The sequence below is a fragment of the Macrosteles quadrilineatus genome, unplaced genomic scaffold (genome assembly GCF_028750875.1).
Source record: "Macrosteles quadrilineatus isolate MER2022 unplaced genomic scaffold, UCM_ALF_1.0 Scaffold_2__2_contigs__length_208266976, whole genome shotgun sequence".
NCBI lineage: Eukaryota > Metazoa > Arthropoda > Insecta > Hemiptera > Cicadellidae > Macrosteles > Macrosteles quadrilineatus.
The window spans coordinates 187,902,444-187,921,757 of record NW_026542595.1 but is presented as its reverse complement, the minus strand read 5'-3'; the positions used below and the strand labels follow the sequence as shown (position 1 = coordinate 187,921,757).

Here is a 19,314-nt window from a genome sequence, read left to right as displayed (position 1 = left end):
GGAGTGATGCTAGTGGGACATCATCAAGTATCAAGTAAATAATCCAACATGAATTTGAAAGGAAATGTTAAATGTTTTTATTAGTCCATTTTTATCAGATCTCTGATAACTGCCAACAACCAATTACATTGTTGAGTCACCCAGATTTCTAAAAGACACAGCACATAGAAAACAGTTAATTACTTGAGCTAAAATCTGAATGTAGTAGTATTAATTAAATCCGCGGTACATATAATAATAAAATTAGGAAATAAAAATTATTTAATATTGTTTGCAGGTCTCAATAAGATTGTACATTTCAACTGTAGGCAATTTCATAGTAAAATAATATTATAAAATAAAAATATTTTTATCAATACTTGCTAACAAGTATGTTTTGGCTTGAATTTAGACTGAAAATTGTTTTAAAATAAAAAAATTTTTATATATTTCATAAAAGTTGCTGGGAAAAATCCAGAACTTAAAAATGTACTTATTTTATTGTACATGCCTAAATACATGGTATATATAGGTTTTATATATATTTAGGTTTACAGCCCTTAAAATAGTCTGTAGATAGGAAAGAACACATGGTGTATGATTATCTATGGTTGGGTACTGCGAAAATAAAATCATAAATAGTAAAAAGATCACCTGCAACAGCTGCTAAACCTTGTCGCTGAAATCCTCCCATTTTGCAAGTCAAAGAAGAGGCCTCAATCTTATATGTGTTATCACTAAAGTTTGTTTGCTCATCAAAGACCCAAAATATACATGGGTATTAAAAATGTTGATATAGGCCTGGCTCAACAAAGATAAAGACGGGACTAGAGGCCTCCTGATACTTGACACAGTTAAGAGTTTTAAAGATTAATGGAAAGGGTACTAAAAAGTTTCATTATTTTGAAGTTATTATCACACTAATGTAATTACAATTAAAAAAAAATATTTATAAACATATACAGTAATTGATAGGTATGTACATACATATTTTAAAAGTTTAAAATATTAATATTGTAAGATTTTTGTTTACATGTGAAAATTGAAAACCCATTAGATTCAATCGTAGGCTACATCTACTTGAAAACTTTTGAATATGAAAAGGATACAAGCTTATTTCAAAACTCTTACTGGGGAAAACAAATTGGGGAGAATATAGTTCACAACACAAATATGTATGAAATGAAAATGTATTTCAAATTCTAACCAGAAATTATTCACTGAATGTCAAGTGGCATAATACAGTTCTTTATGTTTGAGACACTACAAATACAAAAAAATTTAACACTCACAAAATCAAAAGTTCTGGTAAAATAATATGATCTCAAGGATTTCTCCCATGTCTTCTAGCTCCTGAAACAAAGTGTGTAAATATTTAAAAAAATTTCAAAACAGCACCTTTTGGCATTTAAACAACACAGCTGTCATAAAGTGATTTAACGAACTGTATACTGATTTGTCCGGATTTACAACACAACTTCATCGAATTTCTTTAGTCACAGCCAACCTTAAAAAATGGTTAGGTATTAATAAATTTAATTTTAAAATAAATAAAATTACCAAGGGGTATGGTATTGAAGGGGTATGGGGTATGGTTTGTTCATATAATAACTCAAACCGCTAGAAGGTTTATTATATCTTCAACATATTCTTAGAAGAAGTCCTTCCTCAGGACGAAATATCAGTGTTATGTTTTGTGTTCTTTTATTGTATATTATCCCCTGGACTCAATTTACTCAGATAAGTTAGCTGAACTCTATTCCTTTTTAAAAATTCCTATACCGACAGTAAGTCTGTGTACTTGTTTACATAGGTTAAGTTTTAGTAATAGTGTTGATATACAATAATTACAAAATAAACACTTTTTTATTCGATCAGAAAAGTTTGGTTAAGAAAAGGTTCCAGGCCAAAATTGTAAAGTTTAGAATAAATGGATATCAGATATCTCAACTTTGAGATAATCCAGGTATGCCTTAGTACACACAAGACACAGAAAATATGCAATATTTCGTCCCCTGGAGAACTTTGTATGACGTAAAAAGAGAGGAAGAGTAAATTCATCAAAATTTGATTTTTAAATATTAAGCTTGTTTATGAGGGTGCTGCTCTAAATTATAAGTTAAATATTCTTACATCACCATAATAAGCATTAATTTCTAAATGTTTACCACCCATTCACAATGTTGTAATGGCATTTTTGGCTATAGGTTGAATTACCTCAGTAGCGACCAGAACGACCCTCTCTGTCTCGACGACGGTCGCGATCCTTTCTCGGACGTGGAGAGCGGGACCTGCGAGATCCAACATGGTCCCTGCTGCGACTGCGAGACCTGGCATAACCAAACAATGATCATTACATAATAAACAATAAAAAAGACAAAAATAAAAAATAAAGATAATAACTAGACATGCACGTATTTGTATTAAACTGGTTCCTTTAGACCATGAGCTGTGGGTAATGTAAAATTAGTTAAACACCGAACAAAACCCTCTATCAGCTTTCAATGTGAAGTTCAAAAAACAAAACATATGATGCTATTGACATCACTTGTGATCATTGATGAAACCCTCGACTGAACTTCACATCAACACGTGTTTATGATGACACGATTGTTTTAAAACAGAACTCCAAACATCTCTAAATGTAAACCATCCATTATAGTTATAATATACAGGGTGTTCATTTGAAAACTTTCCATATCTGTTGTGTTCAAAGTTGCGGATTTTAACACTTTTTTGTTATCATTTCCCCCTAATTTGGACATGCCAAATCCAATAAAATTATTTTCAATTTTGAAAAATGCCCCAAAATGGCCCAATTTGGGGGGTAGGGGTGCTTTTTGAGAAATTGTCAAATGTAAACATGGGTTGTGTGATACATCAGTTTAAAGGTCTAATCACCCCGATCATTTTGGTACAAAAAAAATGTAATTATCTTTAACCTAATTATCTTTAGTATTTACAGGGTGGGTCAAAACGTTTTAAAAAAGGACTTTGAAGTTAACTACCGTACTACCTTAACTACTGAACGGATCAGCGCCAAATTTCTTTCCAAGCTTATTCTTAAGCTACTCTTTAAGATAACTTGTAGTAATGGCATTTTCCATGTTATTTTCTAATTTTAAAAAAAATCTCAAATTTTAAGAATAAAAGAAAGCTTAAAACTCAAAATTCTTAAATAGTAAGGTATAACATTTAAAAGCAAATCCTGGTCAGCCAACCACAAAGCATTTATTATAGACCTGCTGGTAAGTAATATATCTCATCTTGCTCACACAGTTAAGTAACAAAGGAGCACGGCATAAAAAATGTTCCACAACATTCATCTTACTTATGACTTATGATTTATAAAACTATTTTTAGATAAAATTTACTCACAGTAACATAAAATCTAGAAACCCGAAAAAATATTTTTTGTAGGTTAGAACTAAGATACCTAGTACCTATATACTGTAACATAATTAGTAGACTAATGATTTTGCTTTGCAAAATGCCCATCTGTGAATCTTACATCAAACCTTTGTTTGTAAATAGTGTAAACTAATTGCAGTCTTTCCAGTTTACAACACCCTCAATGTGTAATACTTACATAAAATTGAAACTTAAATGTAATTGATTCACAAAACGCTCACCTCCTGCCGCTCTTCTTCTTGCGACTGTACAAGTAACGCCTCAGTTCACGAGAGATCGGCTTCAAGTGCATGAAGTTGCAGAAACCACTTCTAGTGCATTCTCTGCAAACATTGAAAACAGTCAAACAAAACATATCTAGAGGCAGTAAGCCTATATAGAGATGGTTAGTGTAAGGAAACGGAATGAGAAAAAAAGGTATAAACACTAACGCTTGGTCCTAGCACTGGACCATCTTGTTTCCAATAATCTTATACAACATACATTTGAACTACATATAAGTAAACACATGTGTTAGAATCGTTTACACTACTTTTTTGTATAGTTTTTATTTTCTAAGAACAAAAAGGGAAACTTAAATTTGCGTACGAGGTTCTTCTCATAAAAAAATTGTTTTCACCTATCAAGTTGATCAAATTTCTACTTAAAAAATACACAATTTTGACAAAATTTTAGATCGATTTTCACAACTTCCAATTTCTACAACAAAAAAACACAATTTTGATGACGTTTTCAATAAATAACATCTAATTCTTTAAATCAAACTCAAAAACTCAACTCAAACTCAAAATTAATTCTTTAAATCTTTAAATCCTTATTATTTTCAGGGTGAGGAAATGTTGAGCCCAAAGTAGCCTAAAATCACCATAACATAACATAGCTAAAAAAACCAAAGGTGATTGGCTAGATTTGAACCCAGGCCAAGGCTATCAGTGCTGCATTCTAGACTGGCAATACTCTGGGTCTACGTTGTTAAGTCTGCATTAACATAATCATGTTTTTATCCTTGTTTGCTCAGCTAAAGTTTGCTGTCACTGTCCAATACACCATAAACACCAGGCCAGCAGCTTCTTTGAGATTGCATTCACTTTTGATGCTGACCAAAAGAATTCTAAATTTGCTAAGGGTATAATCAACAGCTTTTGCACGAAAAGAAGATTTCTGGATTGCTAAGAGAGCTTGTAAAATACTTAGATGACTTCCTAGTTAAAAATAATTCACGGTATTACCATGGTAACAATTTAAACACAATCAGCATCCCACTTAAAATTAGGACATTTTTATCAAACAAGATCAGGTAAGCGCATACATTTTTCAGTTATTTTAATGGAATAGTCTTAGGTGCACAGAGAATAAATTAAATGTAAGTAATGTAGGGAATGGTCAATGATTATAATGGTTGAAAAATTAAAATGTTACTAAATGAAGAATTCCAATCACTACAGTTAAAAAAGCTAACACTAACCCCATTTCATACTGTCGGCAACATGCTTCACGAAAGTCGGTGACTGGGCTCAACTCGGCATAAACTGGCCGTCCACCGAACCAACGGTTGTTGAGGTCATTGACAGCTTTCTCAGCATCCTCTTCTCTTCGAAACTGTGCATACATTGAATTGCAGTCCATTAATAATCATATCAATCAAAAATCCATTTTTTCATATTTTTATATTTACCTATGCCATTGACATTTTTGAGAGAAAGGTCCAAACCCTATTCTTGCTAATAATATATAACGCTGATCTTCTGTTAGAAAGCTTAATTAAGAACCTGAAAACCAAACGCATTGGGCTCAGTATTGGTCTATCTTAGTAACAAACCAAAGACTTTCAGAGCACAATAACCAATCAACTACTCAGACAGCTTCATCTTACATAAAACATTTTAGCAATAAATATAAAATCCTAAAATTGTTTAAGGTCAACAAATGTGTATTTTAATTATGATATAATACTTATCATTGAAATGGCGACAATACAAAGTAGGTAAATACATGCTCAATGGGATGGTAGCAGAAACTAGCCACAACAAAATTAAAAAACAAAATTAAATGTCTGATGGAACTAAAGTAAGATTAATGTTAAACTAAATTAACAAAAATAGTTAGTAACATAGGCTGTTACAATAAATAGAGGGAACATGAATCCCAGGTACCTAAACCTTTACTTGACAATTATTTCCAGGTCTAAATTTCAAGTTAAAATATCTGAACAAGTAGAAGAACTTGCACAATGTCAATTACTGATGAGAGAGTGACAATAAAGAGTGTGGATATGACAGACGATATGCAGCGTGACGCTGTAGACTTGGCCAGTCAGGCTATACAGAAATATACAGTGGAAAAAGACATAGCGTCCTATATAAAGAAGGAGTTTGACAGAAAGTACAGCCCGACTTGGCACTGTGTTGTGGGTAGAAGCTTCGGCAGTTACGTCACTCATGAGGTTCGGAACTTCATATACTTCTACTTCGGTCAGGTGGCTGTTTTGCTTTTCAAGAGTGGTTGAGCAAAGTTAGCCACAGCTCTACACTAGTATTTGAGAATACATTTTTACAAACTAAAGAAGGCTAATAATTGTGTTTTAATGTTTGGTTACACCATCCAAGTAGAAGAAGACTATGGGTGTTTATGTCATACATACAATAGGCAACAGAATAAGTTTTCCCATTGTAAGATTAGTAAAATGTAACTGAAAGTGAGAACTAAAGAAAAAGAAAAACCAAACAACAGGACACAACAATAAAATGTTCATGGTAATTTTATGAGACAAAAAATAATTAACTATACATATATTATAATAAATAATTATGTACTTGTATTTTCCTTTAAAAGCAAAGACTTTCAAGTCCCTCTCCTAAACTAAGTAAGCTTAACTACATATAATAAGAGTTGATCTTAGTAAACCATACAAACCTTGATATAAACATTTCCAACTAGATGATCTCCTAAGTTGTCACACACGTTCATTTCTTCTATCTCACCATACTGGAAAATAATCAAACAAGGATTTATTTAATTGATTAGAGTTAAGTTTAAAAAACAAAAACAACTAAAAACTATTTTTATTGTGAAGATTAGATAGCAAAACATTTCCCCTGGTTTGAAACAGACATAAAAATAAAATTAAATATTTAGGGTCTAGTGGGCCAGGCAAATATAAAATAAAGGTAAAAAATCCTCCATTATTTTTTTGCAATAATTAAAGCCATATTGGTAGGCTAGTTGTAATACAGCAGTAAAACAGTACTACTTACCTACTTCATATATAAGCCTAACGAGTCATAGGAATTACAGGGTGTTTCTAAATTGCACGGCAATCTCACAGTATATACTATTACTAAATGTTCATATAGGCTACAAACACATCTATGTTCAGTTAATAGTAAGTTGCAGGATGAAAAAAGAATATTGCCATGATTTATGATTCCTCGCCAAAGAGTAAAACAACAAGATGTAGGCCTACTAAAATTCATAGGAAATAAACTATTCAGGAAATCTTTGAATGGTTTCTTAAGGTGCGGTAACACCAGAGCAAACAGAAGGGAACCGAACGTTCACTGGTATTCGCTGTGGTTTGCTAGCATTTGCAAACACCTGAGAATGGGAGTAGTCACACAAGAGTGAACACACATGAATCGTCTAGATTGAAACGTCGTTCGCTTAGCTCCGGCCATCATAAGAACTCCACGGAGACCATAATCATAAATGAGTGCAGTGGGGATGGAAATAGATCAACTAAACAAACTACCTAAACAACTCTGTTGATAGCAGTAATGTAGAAACAGGTAAGTACCAGACTGGAATCACTCCGATGTGGTCACACTAAAGCAAGCACTGAACTCGAGTCAACCTAAATTTCCTTTGATCATTCGCTACGAAACCGACAATGGATGGAGCAGGCGCAAACATGCGACTACCGAGCACTACCAAACCTGGCCGATTGGTGTTTGTTGCCGCTCGAGGCGTCGGTCACACCAAAGTGAATTGCGCATTCGTTACTGTTTGTTCACTCTGGTGTATGGTATGCTCTTGTACCTGTATGGTTTTAAAAAATGAAAATTTTTAAAAAATGAGTGCCAGAATTCTTTTAAAATTGTGAAAACATAAGAAAGTTTATTTAAAAGATACACCTTTCAAGCTAGGTGTAAAATATTGTAGTAAAATTGTTAATGAACACCTAAAATATTTGAATTTATAACAATTTTACTGCATATATAGATTCTTAGAAACGCCATGCAGTTTAAAACTTTTTTGTATTGAAATAAAGGATACACAATCCCATTTTATTAATACATTTAAATACTGAGTCTGCCTATGATTGAGTTTTTATAACAAATTAAAAATTTTTATAAGGATATACCTTACCTTGTCCTCACATTCTACGAACACATCTTCAAAGAAGTTGTCATAATGCTCTTGCATTTCCTCGTCGGATACATTGCTGATCACTAAAACAAAGAGGCAACAAGTTATGTTTAAAAACTCTTGCGGAAGCCCATAATCAAATACTGGGTAAGTTTCTTCAAGCAAAAACGCTTATAAGCTCTCAAAGAACTGCACCTAAAGTACTGGGGTGCCGTTGAGGTATTGGCAACCAAGCATGAGTGTAAATATATTATTGAAATATACAGACTGTCCCAAAAGTCCCGGACCGGTTTAATATTTTCTAAACGACAACAGATAAATCAACAAGATTTGGTACATCAACATCACACCTAAAAATCTACTTTTTTATGGAAATATAAATTTTCTGTCACATCATGGGGACGTCCCGCAAGGAGTGAGAAGGAAATCTTAAATAGAAGCAAAGGTTGACATGTACATCAGATTAAAGGTCTTTACTAGCAGAATATAATGCTGCAAATTTAAACTCAAACGGACAACCAAGTCAAGAGTAACAGTGGTTCAAAGATTCATTTAATTTGCATTTGGGGGCAGAGCCCTAGGAGTCAGAACATTTTTGTTAGCGTAAGCATAGGTCGATATGCACATCAAATTAAAGGTCTTCACTAGTAGATTACAATGCCGTAAATTCAAGCTCAAAAGAACGCCTGAGTAAAAAATGGCAGTCGTTCAAAGATTCAAAATGGCAGGTTCTAGAAATCTTTGAACGGCCGCCATTTTGTAACGGGTGATCCTTTCGAGGCGCGGTTTCCGGCATTGAACTCTGCTAGCTAAGCCCTTTAAACTGATGTGCATATTGACCTATGCTCCTATTTAAGATTTCCTTCTGACTCCTCGTGGGACGTCCCCATGATATGACAGAAAACTGATAGTTCCTTAAAAAAGTAAATTTTTTAGTGTGGTGTTAATGTGCAAAATTTTATTGATTTATCTGTTGTCGTTTAGGAAATATTAAACCGGTCCGGGACTTTTGGGACAGTCTGTATATTTAAGTACATGAGTAACTTAGGCTAATGAGATTCATAAATTCAAATAAACTATAAGAGCATCAGCGCAAAAGCTATTTTAAAGAAATACAAATATTTGACAGTCAACAAATATCCTTAAAACATTAGAAATAATTAGTACGAGGTAATATTTCATTTCAATATATCTAACTCCCTCTAAGGCGGCAAAATAATTAAATCATTATCCTTGATCGTACGACATAACGATCATCACCTGCAGTTACAATAACATTGTGAATTCTTAACTCAATCTTCCCCAAAACTTTCTGCAAGACAGCCTGCGAAAAAATTTGTGTAATCCCGTGTTGTATGTTGCTTAATATAACAAATGAGATCACAATTATTACTTATCATACAATGTTTGTGTTCATTCATGATTTAAAATTTAGAAGGAAGATGTTAACATCAGCTACATATTTAAACACTTATTGAAATATTTATTTATCAATTTATTTAACATCGCCACATTACATAAATTCTTTTGACAGGTGATTTGTCACAAAGTCTAATACTACAATGATAAATCTAAATAATAAAATAGGTTAAAAAAGAAATAAAGCAATCAATAGGCTACTTATGGGAGAAGTAATATCTTTCAAATATACACATCTTCCAGATATTCTTCTAGTGAGTAAAATGCCATCTCCAAAAGAATTTTTTTTAAATATAATTTAAATTTAGAGAACGAGGCAACGTTTGTAATCTCAGCGGGTAATTTGCTGTAAATTTTTGGCCCCATATACTGAGGAAGTAAATGAAAGATTAGTCGAATAACGTTAACTTCTAAAACGTGTAAGGTTTTATCCCAATGGAAATCGGCCTGTGGGGCAGAGCCCTAAGAGAATTTGTTCATACCAATACTTTTCGGCAAATCTACACAATCTGAGCTTCATTTTGATGTGCCATATGCCTATAATTTTATTTGGTTAATGGCCTTAACCATTGGAGATAGTACTGTAAAGCTGTCGAATAACCATATAGTTAATTCATCGTTGTTTATTAATTAATGTTTTTATAATTGTTTTCTAAATAAATATCTACAGACTGATCCCAGTCCCAGAGCGGGTTTGTGTTTTATATGTAAGGAAACTTTAAGTGAAGGTGAAGTGCTGTTAAAGGAAAGATAGGTGTAAAAACCTGCATTGCACCGTTTCTCTTAAAAACCGAGAAAATGAGCATTTACTGAAGGGTGTAAGTGAGATATATGTGCACAGTGCTTATTAGATGAAATGCAACAATTTGAAGTTGATCCAAGCAGCTATTTGCAGTGGAGATTCAAATGTTGCAGCATCAAGGGTTACAAGATCAGTAACAGAGCAGTTACATTTAAGAGAATACTGTTTTCTCTGTGGAGACCAAATAACTGAAGAGTTCCTTGTGTCTCAAAGGAAGAAAAGGCCAGAAAAAAGAATCAATGTCATACTGTGCAAAAGACGTCTCTCAATACAACTTGGAAGCAGCTGAAAAACGTGGTGACGAATGGGCTCTTAAAATAAAAGAGCGTATATTTGAGAACACATGATTTGGTGGTGCTACATGCAAGAAATAATCGATTTTGCCAAACAAAGCTCTATCAAAAGCACTGCAGCAGGGCTTCCTGTGACTAGGTACCGGATGTTGCAGTAGAATTAGACCATTTCTCAGCGTTGATCTACCCTATGTCGACATGATGGAGGATGCCTTGTTTACACAAGACATCGATGATACTTCGCCCCTCCTGGATATGGATATACCATGAATATTTAACGATCCAGATACCGACGAACCTTAACCTCGCACTCCAAAGAGGGCTAAATTAATTTAATTTATTACTTTATTGAGCCCCTTGTACCTTGTAACCCTTGATGTACTTGCGTATTAAATATTTGTTAAGTTATTTCATAATTCATAGCTTATCATTAAGAATCTTTATTCACACTTCTTTTTCTTTTTTAGGCTAACAGCCTATCATAAAACATACGGAAAAGACTTCGATAAATATAACCGGAGATGGAAATAAGAAATGTAAAATATTTAGAGGTCGAGGGGGTGATCTTTGGGCCCCTCAAACCTCTTTAAAATCCCCTAGAATATTATAGAAGGGCGTTTCCCGAAGATGCAGGGTGAAAACTAATAAAATATTGCAAAAAATTGCAAAGTTTGAAAATACCGGTGTATCAATATTATTTGAAAGGCTGCATCACGGTAAATATTAAGTCTACAGATACGGTTTTTGTGTCAAAGTGTAGGGAATTTAGCCTACTTCAAACCCATTATTAATTTTAAAAAATTTGTCCTTCAGGGTTACAATTGCCAAAAACTAAAGTAGGAAGTTGGAAATTTCACTGATTTTTGACAAGGTTGCGTTCGGCGCCCTAGGTCTCAAACTTGAATTATTCATTGGGCCAACATCATGAATAAGTAAGCAAGAAATCAGAACTACCGGATTTGACGCAAGGTCTGATGTATTAGGTTACTGGACAAGACAATTGCTTAAATCGCAAACTAATAATGCAGTATGTAAACTATTGTAACTATGGTAGGGTAATTAATGTAAAAATATTGAAACAAGAATAACTAGAGTATCAACCAACTTACAATGAGATCCATCTGCAGATTTTGCTGAGTTTTGAGGGTTCACATACAAATTCTGAAGCAAAACTGTCTGTAAAAAGAAGCAAAGGACAATAATTTGTTATTAGCCTAAACTGTTACAGGGTTGCCACCAAAGTGAGATAAAAAAATTCATGCATAATTCAAGGTTTTCATTGGTAGTTTTGAAAAATTCATGGGGTATATGCTCGCACAATTTCACCATAAAAGAGTGTTGCCTAGTTCAGAATTGTACATTAATTTATCGACAATATATAGTTTTGTGTGCTACTATCAAATAAAACACATTTCATGCGTTTATTTTAGAGTTAAAAATAAGAATTTAATATAATTTATCCAGTCTAAAAAAAGTAAAATCACAGATGAAAAAGGATATTAATAAAAATCTTGTGTGTGATAATACGATGTAATTATTTAAAAAATTGAAACATCTGATTTAACAACATCATAGGCCTAATGATAAATTCAAACGTTAGAAGAAATAATAAATAAAAAATAAGTCGGATTGGTAGTTAGGTCTAGGCCTAACCTAAAAAACATTGCATCTAAACATAAAAGGTTTCTTAGTTAATCCAGCAATGGCCTACAACTTTACTGTCTAAACATCAAATTAAGATAATAGGCTACTATAAAAACAAATGTTATGAACATGATCAAGAAACGGTTATCTTAGTAATGGGCCATATCTAGGCCTACTAAAACGCACATGCAATTTATTACTTTATACAGTAACACAGTAGGCTAGCCTACAACATTGTAATCCAAAGCTGAATCTAGGCTAAGTTAGGCCTGAACCAACTTTTATTTATTGAGAAGATTAAAGGTTACCGACTGACTGATAATAACACTCTAAAAAGGTAAGATTATGTAAATAAATATTTAGTTAAAGCTAAGAACGAAACAAAAGTTATGGAATGTATGTAAGTTTAGACATAGGCTAACTTACATTAAGTAATAAAAAAATAATTAATTACATTACAGAAAAGGTTAAAATAAACTTAGTTAGGAGGATGTTTCTTCAGATTGGATCAGTTTATATATTATTATTTGCCTACACAGGTTTAAATCACAGTTAAAACAATTATTTAATTAAATTTACATCTCATTAGTTAGATTCGTATTGACTAAAAACACCTAGTTAATGCTTCAACAAAACATTTACATTTACCTTCCTCAGAACGAAATCACCATTTTTCAGCACAACATTGACTTCTTGCAACTTAGGCCTAAATAAATAAACTTAATCTCACGTTGTAACACATTTACTAAACACTGACAGTAGTTTGAAATGACGACATATTTGACCAAAACAAACACAGCAGACGATTAAGTTCCAGCCGGCGCAAGCCATTTTGACCTTTATGGCAAGGCAAGGTACTTCTTATTTTAACGTTGTAAAGTATCGGAAGTATAATATATCAGTAATAAAAAATATTTAATTTGAACACTTGTTCCACTGAGTGTTGGGTAATCAATTATAAGAAGCACAAAACGGAATCACGAGTGCAACAAGTGATCAACTGTCCAGTGTCCACCACTACTTCAAACGTTTGACTCGTTTCAGATCACTCAGATCAGTTTAAAACTTTTAGGTTATGGTTACTCTGAATTTCCTTCCACACGAACACTAGAGTAGAGAGTAGAGAATGAGAGCGAGCATCAATCCCGATTGTCGATGTTTTCGAAACATCGATGTCTTTTCTATCGATGTTCGAAGTTATTTGTTTACATCGATGGTAGATTACCGAACCGATGATTTGATTTGTTACATCGGTCTTTTAGGCCAACAAAAGTAATGAAATATTGATGTTTTCCGTAACTGAATTGTATTGGTTTTAGGTTAATTGGCTGTTACAGTGCAGAGAACAGACGAGAAACTCGGAACAAACATCGATGTGATCGATGTTTTAGCTCCGAAAGCATCGATTTTATCGGTAGATCGGTACTCGGTAGAGATGGGCGTTATAACATAACAGGATGAATAACAGTGTTGCGGCCACGGCAACGTTATCGCGGCAACACGTTGCGGAGAACTCCCTGTTATTATAATAACGTATCTATCTACACAATGTTGCAGGAAAGCCGCGCGGACAACGAAAACGAAAACATGCATTGCCATTAGTGCCGTTGCCGCAACGCTACCAGAGCAACGATAACTTCTGAAACGAACTAGAATAACGCATCCTGTCTGGACAACGCGGCAACGCCCGACTCCCGACTACAACTGAAAAGAAAACTGAACTGATCAACCGACAATGATAACTGAACGCCGCAACACCGACCGGCGGACAACGGTTTATAGCGGCAACGAGTTGAGTTGGCAATCGTTATTGAAATAACAGGTTGCCGCAACACGTTATTGGGCAGTGCGTTATCGTTATAACCGTTGCCGGAAAACAACGATAATTCCCATCTCTAGACTACTCGGCAGACGTCGGTTACGATCGGATTTGACCTTGAATAAACTACGCAATCGTTTCTGTTCGTGGCATGGCAACAAAACTTTTTATCTCGACACTCCCACTTTGACGTTTTATCTCGGTGTTCATTTCGAGAATGGTTTTAATACGGAGTATTTGATTCAGCACATTTAGGGGTTTTGGCTGAATTGTTAATAATGATTTTGAGAATTCATGGTCCAATGACGAAATTCACGCATAATTCACGCACTTTTTCATGGTCACCTAAATTCACGCATAATTCACGCTTTTCAAGGTTTTCATGGCTGGTGGCAACCCTGTGTTAATAATTGTTAATTAATTATTATCAGATATTTTGAGTAGCCTACACCATCAATCAAAGTTGTTTTAAACTAAGATGAGGAAGATAAATACTAAAATGAAAAATTCAAGCTTTAACAAATATTTGTTTCACATTCAGAGTTGTGCAATAGATATTTTTACGTTTTGCAAAGAGAAGAATCAACTATTTGGATCCTTCCTTCCGCAATGTTATAGCCTAAATTAAATTTGACAGTATCACTGCAATACAATTCAGAAATCGGAAAGCATCTAACTAATAGCATTGACTAGTCAACGCTAACAGTCAATAGCATATAGTCCTCGCCACCCTAAGTTGAGGCAGCCCAAGGCCGCACGGCGTATTAACTAGTGCGGCCTTTGGCTGCCTCAACTTAGGGTGGCGAGGACTATAGCAATATGACAAAAATACCCATTTAAAATAGCTATTGTATCCAAACTTCAATGATCTCTAATCTCATCCAAGAACAGGCTATTCTTTCCTTAACTTAGTCTTGAAATATATCATAAATATTTTATCATAAAGATCACCAAATATACTACCTAACTGAATCACATAAAAATGGCTCTATTCTGATTAGGATTGTTATGAGAACTTTTGAGTGTGTTAAATGAGGAAGGCAAATTATTCCCAAGTTGGTTTCATACACAAACCTAACTTATTTATTAGGATATATTTAAAAAATGTTAACCGAAAATAGCTTAACAAAAAAAAAACCCCTAACAAAAATAACAATGACGCTTAGAAATGTGACTGCAGAAGAATTATTAAATGTTGACAGTAGTAAAAGAATAGCTAATGAAAAGACGTGGTAGTAGACTAACTTAAGTAGATAGAGCATTTCTAAAAAGTAGCAATTATACTTCATAAAGATTAAGTTTTTCTTGTAAAAATTAATTGTATTTTTCTTGTAAAATGGTGCAACCGTTTAAAAATAAATAAAATAAAATAAAAGTTGAACACTGGGCACGTAACATTATCGTGGTTGCATCAAATTGAAGACTATTAGAGTAGCCCTAGGCCTACTAAAAATGCTTAATTCTAACCTGACTGAAGGTCGGCTTGTTGTGTATCCGAGAGCATCTGTCACCATGGCGACATGCTCCGATCTTGAAGTAAAATGAACAATTAACTCTGAAAATAAGAAAAAACACTTAGTAAAATTGAAGTCAGCATTGCATGCAAATATCTTAGTACTGTATTTTAAACATTCACAGGCCTGCCTACTACAGGAAAAAGAAATTGGATAGGCCTACAGCTCCGCAACCTGAGTAGAATATATTATCGTAAGGAATTTTTGCGAGAAAAGCGCAGACATTGTAGGTCTAGTACAGTTTAGCCTTTACCCGTGAGAAATTACCTCAAGTTCCTTTTTAAGCATCCCGGATCTGATGTGGATTTGATTAGAAGAGGGAGAGTAAACTGTTTGATAGCATTATGTAAGATGTCTTTCAAAGAAGGTGGTATAATGGGCTAGAATTCTCAGATTGAAGTTATAGCAAAGCAGATATGAGTGGGTGATATTAATAACTTATGGCAATGATTTGAATTCTAAATAAATACCGTACCTGAATGATTTTTTAAACTTTGTTATGGGTTGCGATTTGCAGTCCTAATTACTCGGATTGATTTAAATGTTCCTAAAATTCGGCAGAAATTCAATTGTATTAATCTAAGTTATAAAAACAGTTTTTTGGTAATACTGGACTTATAATGTACTACTTAATTGCATTTATTCTACAACATTATTAACAAAACCTGGGCTATTTTAAGCACTATTCCTCTGGCACTTTAGGGGGAAAACGCCTTTTTCACTCAGAAGAATCGGTTTAAATCGCTAGAAATCGGTAATTTTCGGCGCTTAAAAGAAATAGTTTAGGCCCTATGCGTTTTTCTCTTGAAAAAATTATCTAACTTAATAGCAGTTTCTCAGAAGACTGGCTAGGTGCAAGTTTAACTTGTGGCTTTGGGAGTGGGAATTTTTGACGGGGGACAGTTTACACCCCACATTTACTAATACAGCTCTGTTTGGTTAGGTTAGGTTAGTTTAGAACAGTTTCATTTTATAATCAGCTGGTAAGTAGTTAATGTATAATAGTAAATGTGGGGCGTAGGCCCTAAACTAAAGCGTACCCGTCAGGGATTTTCTCCCTAAGTAGCCTAATCCTTGAAACTTATTTCCCCTTGTATATAGCCTAGCTTTGAGGAGTTGGTATACGTTGCTATAATGTGTACTCTTGTCCAAGGAATATGTTATGTGTCCTGTATCCAAGGAGTTTCTAATTGAATTAATTAAGGAATCCCAAACCTTAGCCTGGTCATGCACATTTCCAAGTTCTGCTACCTATGCCATTATAGCCTAGTTTAGTTGTTTTAGGCCTATTTGCTTCACTTCCAGAACAGCTAAGCCTAATCATCAAGAATAGTGGTGATTAGTTTTTTAAAACGTTTGCTGCTGACCGCTAAATGCCGGGACGGTGCCAGGAGCTGAACTAACGCTTGCCGCTGCTTAACATTGCAGCTGATACACTGAATTACAGTAAAAACAACAGTAGTTATACTGGATGGCAATGTTCTGCAATAAAACTAGCTTTGGACAAAGCCCTGTTCTAAACGACCCTGGTGACGATTTTGGGAAACTATTTTTTTTTATTGTCAGAAAAGTACGTCCCCACGAGCTGCAAAGAAATATAGGACGCTCGTGACGAGCTGGCTGATCCATGGTAACGTTAAACAACAATGAATAGCGCCGTTCCGGAACGTTCCTAGCTCCTGGCGCCGTGGCCCGTTTGACGTTCCGGAACGTAGCAGCATAGACAAAAATAATTAAATATAGACTGTCAGCCGTGATGCGGTTACCATGGTAACCATAGGTTCTGGCGCAGACCACTGGAAGCGCCCGTGTGTAGTTGCATTAAATTAATAAATCTTTATTGGTCATTAAATAACAGATGTTACAATAGACCTCGTTACCAAAAAAAGGTACCAAAAAGGGCCATAGATTCTAGATAGTATAACATGGAATCTTCACTAAATATAACAAAGACAACAAGAAAATAAATAGTTAAAAATCATTTGAAAAACACAGAACTATACAGAAACAAAAAGTGAGGTACTTAAACAAAGTGTTTGAAAAAAAGTTGTTTGAAAGTGTTTACAAAAATAACACACTCTAATATATACCAATTTACAGTTGTCAGGATACCTGTCGCTTTAAAAAGAGGTTTACAATGGTCCCTTAACCCTGAATTGGTCAACAGTCTTACAGCCTTTTTTGAAGCTTTAAAATTATTAGAATGTGGGTGGAGACGTCTAATTAAAAATAAAACTCTTTACAATTTCTTACTTAAGTTATATAAATGGGTTGACCAGCTTAAGTCACTATCCAAATCTATGCCTAATAAATTTACACTTGACGAAAAATTCTTTTCTTCCTTAGTGTGTGCGACCTAATCTAAAAACAATAGTTTGAATCTTTTCAAGATTCATAAAAAACCCATTGACACTGAACCAGTTCCTAGCTTCATTGAGGGAAAGTTTGGACAGCACCATGAGTTCACTAGGCCTACCTTGACTATTTAAGAAAGTGGAATCATCCGCATAAATCACAGAGGTAGCCTACAGGACATACATTTTTCCAAATCATTAATCATTATAAGGAAAAGAACAGGGCCTAACACCGAGCCCTGGGGCACTCCGCAAAAAACCTCACTCTCATTTGACAATACACCCGCAACATCAACCTGCTGCCTGCGGTCTGATAAGTAGGCCTAAGACTTAAAAAGATTGAGTTCTGTGGCACGGATACCGTTGTACTCAGTTTATTCAAAAGTAAACCATGGGGAACACAATCAAACGCTTTACTTAGGTTAACTAGAGTTGCCTGAGTAAGAGAGGCGTTTTCATAAGAATTTAGCACATGCTGCACCAAGCGCCTTACCGCATCCGTGGCCATCTACCCGTTCGAAACCCAAATTGCCAATCTTCAGATATTAGGCCATGGTATTCCAAAAACTTCATTAATTGTGATTTTATTATGGTTTCGAACACTTTGCCAATCACAGGAACTAACGAAACATTGCCGAGCGCTTCGAGTGGTGTGCGCCAGAACCTATGGTAATTAGTGATGTGACGAGTTGAGTTGACTCGAGTCAAGACCCGAGTCGAGTCAACTCGAGTCATCTCATTCACAACTCGAGTTGGTACGAACTCGTACGGAGATTGCCGAAGCTACGCGAACTCGTAACGTAACGAGTCCGACTCGCAAAACTTAAACGCTATTGGCTCACAGCCTCAAAGCGAGTCAAGAAACCGAACTCATACGGAGAAAGCCAAACCTTTACGAACTCGGGACGTAACAAGTTGACTCGCTTACGGCCAAGAGCGTCACGGTTTTACAAGTCGACTCGCATAGATTCAACGCTATTGGCGGAACGTGAGTTGAGTTGACTCGTATAACTGAAACCCTATTGGCCGAGTGCGAGTCTGGCGGGATCTGTGTCAGTTCAAATTGTATAATAGAACCCGTACGGAGAATGCTGAACTTACACGAACTCGGAACGTCTATAGTCGAGGCGACTCGACTCATAAAGCTGATACGCAATTGGCCGCTACCGAGTCGGCCGACTCGCAAAAATATTACCCAATTGGTCGACTCTGAGTCGTTGCGGACTCCCATGATGCATTGGTTACGGGTCGAGTTTCAAGTTGAGTCTGACTCGACTCGTAACTCGAGTTCACGGCAGTTGGCGAGTCGAGTCACTCAACTCGTCACATCACTAATGGTAATCGCAGCACAGCTGACGGTCTATATTTAATTATTTTTGACTATGGTAGCAGCGAACGTGTTAAGAAGCCTAAAACAATAGGCCTAGGCCTAACGTTATCATAACCATGAAAATAAAGAAGGTTATATAAGGTAACTTACTTGTCTTTTTCTGTTCCGAAAATAGATGCCAAGTACTCAGCCATTTGGCAAATAAAGTCAAATCAATCAACAATGATGAATGTAGCCTGCAGGCATAAATAAATAAATTGAATTGGCCTGACCTGAGATACACTAATACACTTCACTTCGCTGTTATTCCCAAATAATGGCGACCGGCAAAAAGAAGAAGTATAAATTGGATTGGAAACACAAACACGAAGTCGATCCGAAGTG

General features: G+C 34.9%; 2 protein-coding genes across 2 annotated transcripts; one reads left to right on the top strand and one right to left on the bottom strand.

Annotated features, from left to right (window-relative positions):
- Window positions 1-1,153: 1,153 nt before the first annotated feature.
- On the bottom strand, window positions 1,154-19,258 carry LOC128986151 (splicing factor U2af 38 kDa subunit-like). The gene is made up of 9 exons (XM_054406321.1): window positions 19,081-19,258; window positions 15,200-15,287; window positions 11,379-11,445; window positions 7,756-7,838; window positions 6,304-6,375; window positions 4,856-4,989; window positions 3,612-3,713; window positions 2,197-2,309; window positions 1,154-1,332 (listed from the first exon to the last, which is right to left on the bottom strand). Exons 1-8 carry the CDS (start codon window positions 19,122-19,124, stop codon window positions 2,198-2,200), a joined length of 702 nt encoding a protein of 233 aa, XP_054262296.1. The 5' UTR covers window positions 19,125-19,258; the 3' UTR covers window positions 1,154-1,332; window position 2,197.
- On the top strand, window positions 4,623-6,148 carry LOC128986152 (dynein light chain 1, cytoplasmic-like). The gene is made up of 2 exons (XM_054406322.1): window positions 4,623-4,687; window positions 5,573-6,148. Exon 2 carries the CDS (start codon window positions 5,621-5,623, stop codon window positions 5,894-5,896), a length of 276 nt encoding a protein of 91 aa, XP_054262297.1. The 5' UTR covers window positions 4,623-4,687; window positions 5,573-5,620; the 3' UTR covers window positions 5,897-6,148.
- Window positions 19,259-19,314: the final 56 nt, after the last annotated feature.

Bases quoted from the DNA above. Each gene is read 5' to 3' on its own strand.
- LOC128986152 (XM_054406322.1), top strand. From the start codon at position 5,621: ATGTCAATTACTGATGAGAGAGTGACAATAAAGAGTGTGGATATGACA.
- LOC128986151 (XM_054406321.1), bottom strand. From the start codon at position 19,124: ATGGCTGAGTACTTGGCATCTATTTTCGGAACAGAAAAAGACAA. The intron at 15,288-19,080 runs GTAAGTTACCTT...TCTTATTTTCAG, and splicing joins TTCGGAACAGAAAAAGACAA to AGTTAATTGTTCATTTTACT. The intron at 11,446-15,199 runs GTTAGAATTAAG...TTCTTTTTACAG, and splicing joins ACAAGCCGACCTTCAGTCAG to ACAGTTTTGCTTCAGAATTT.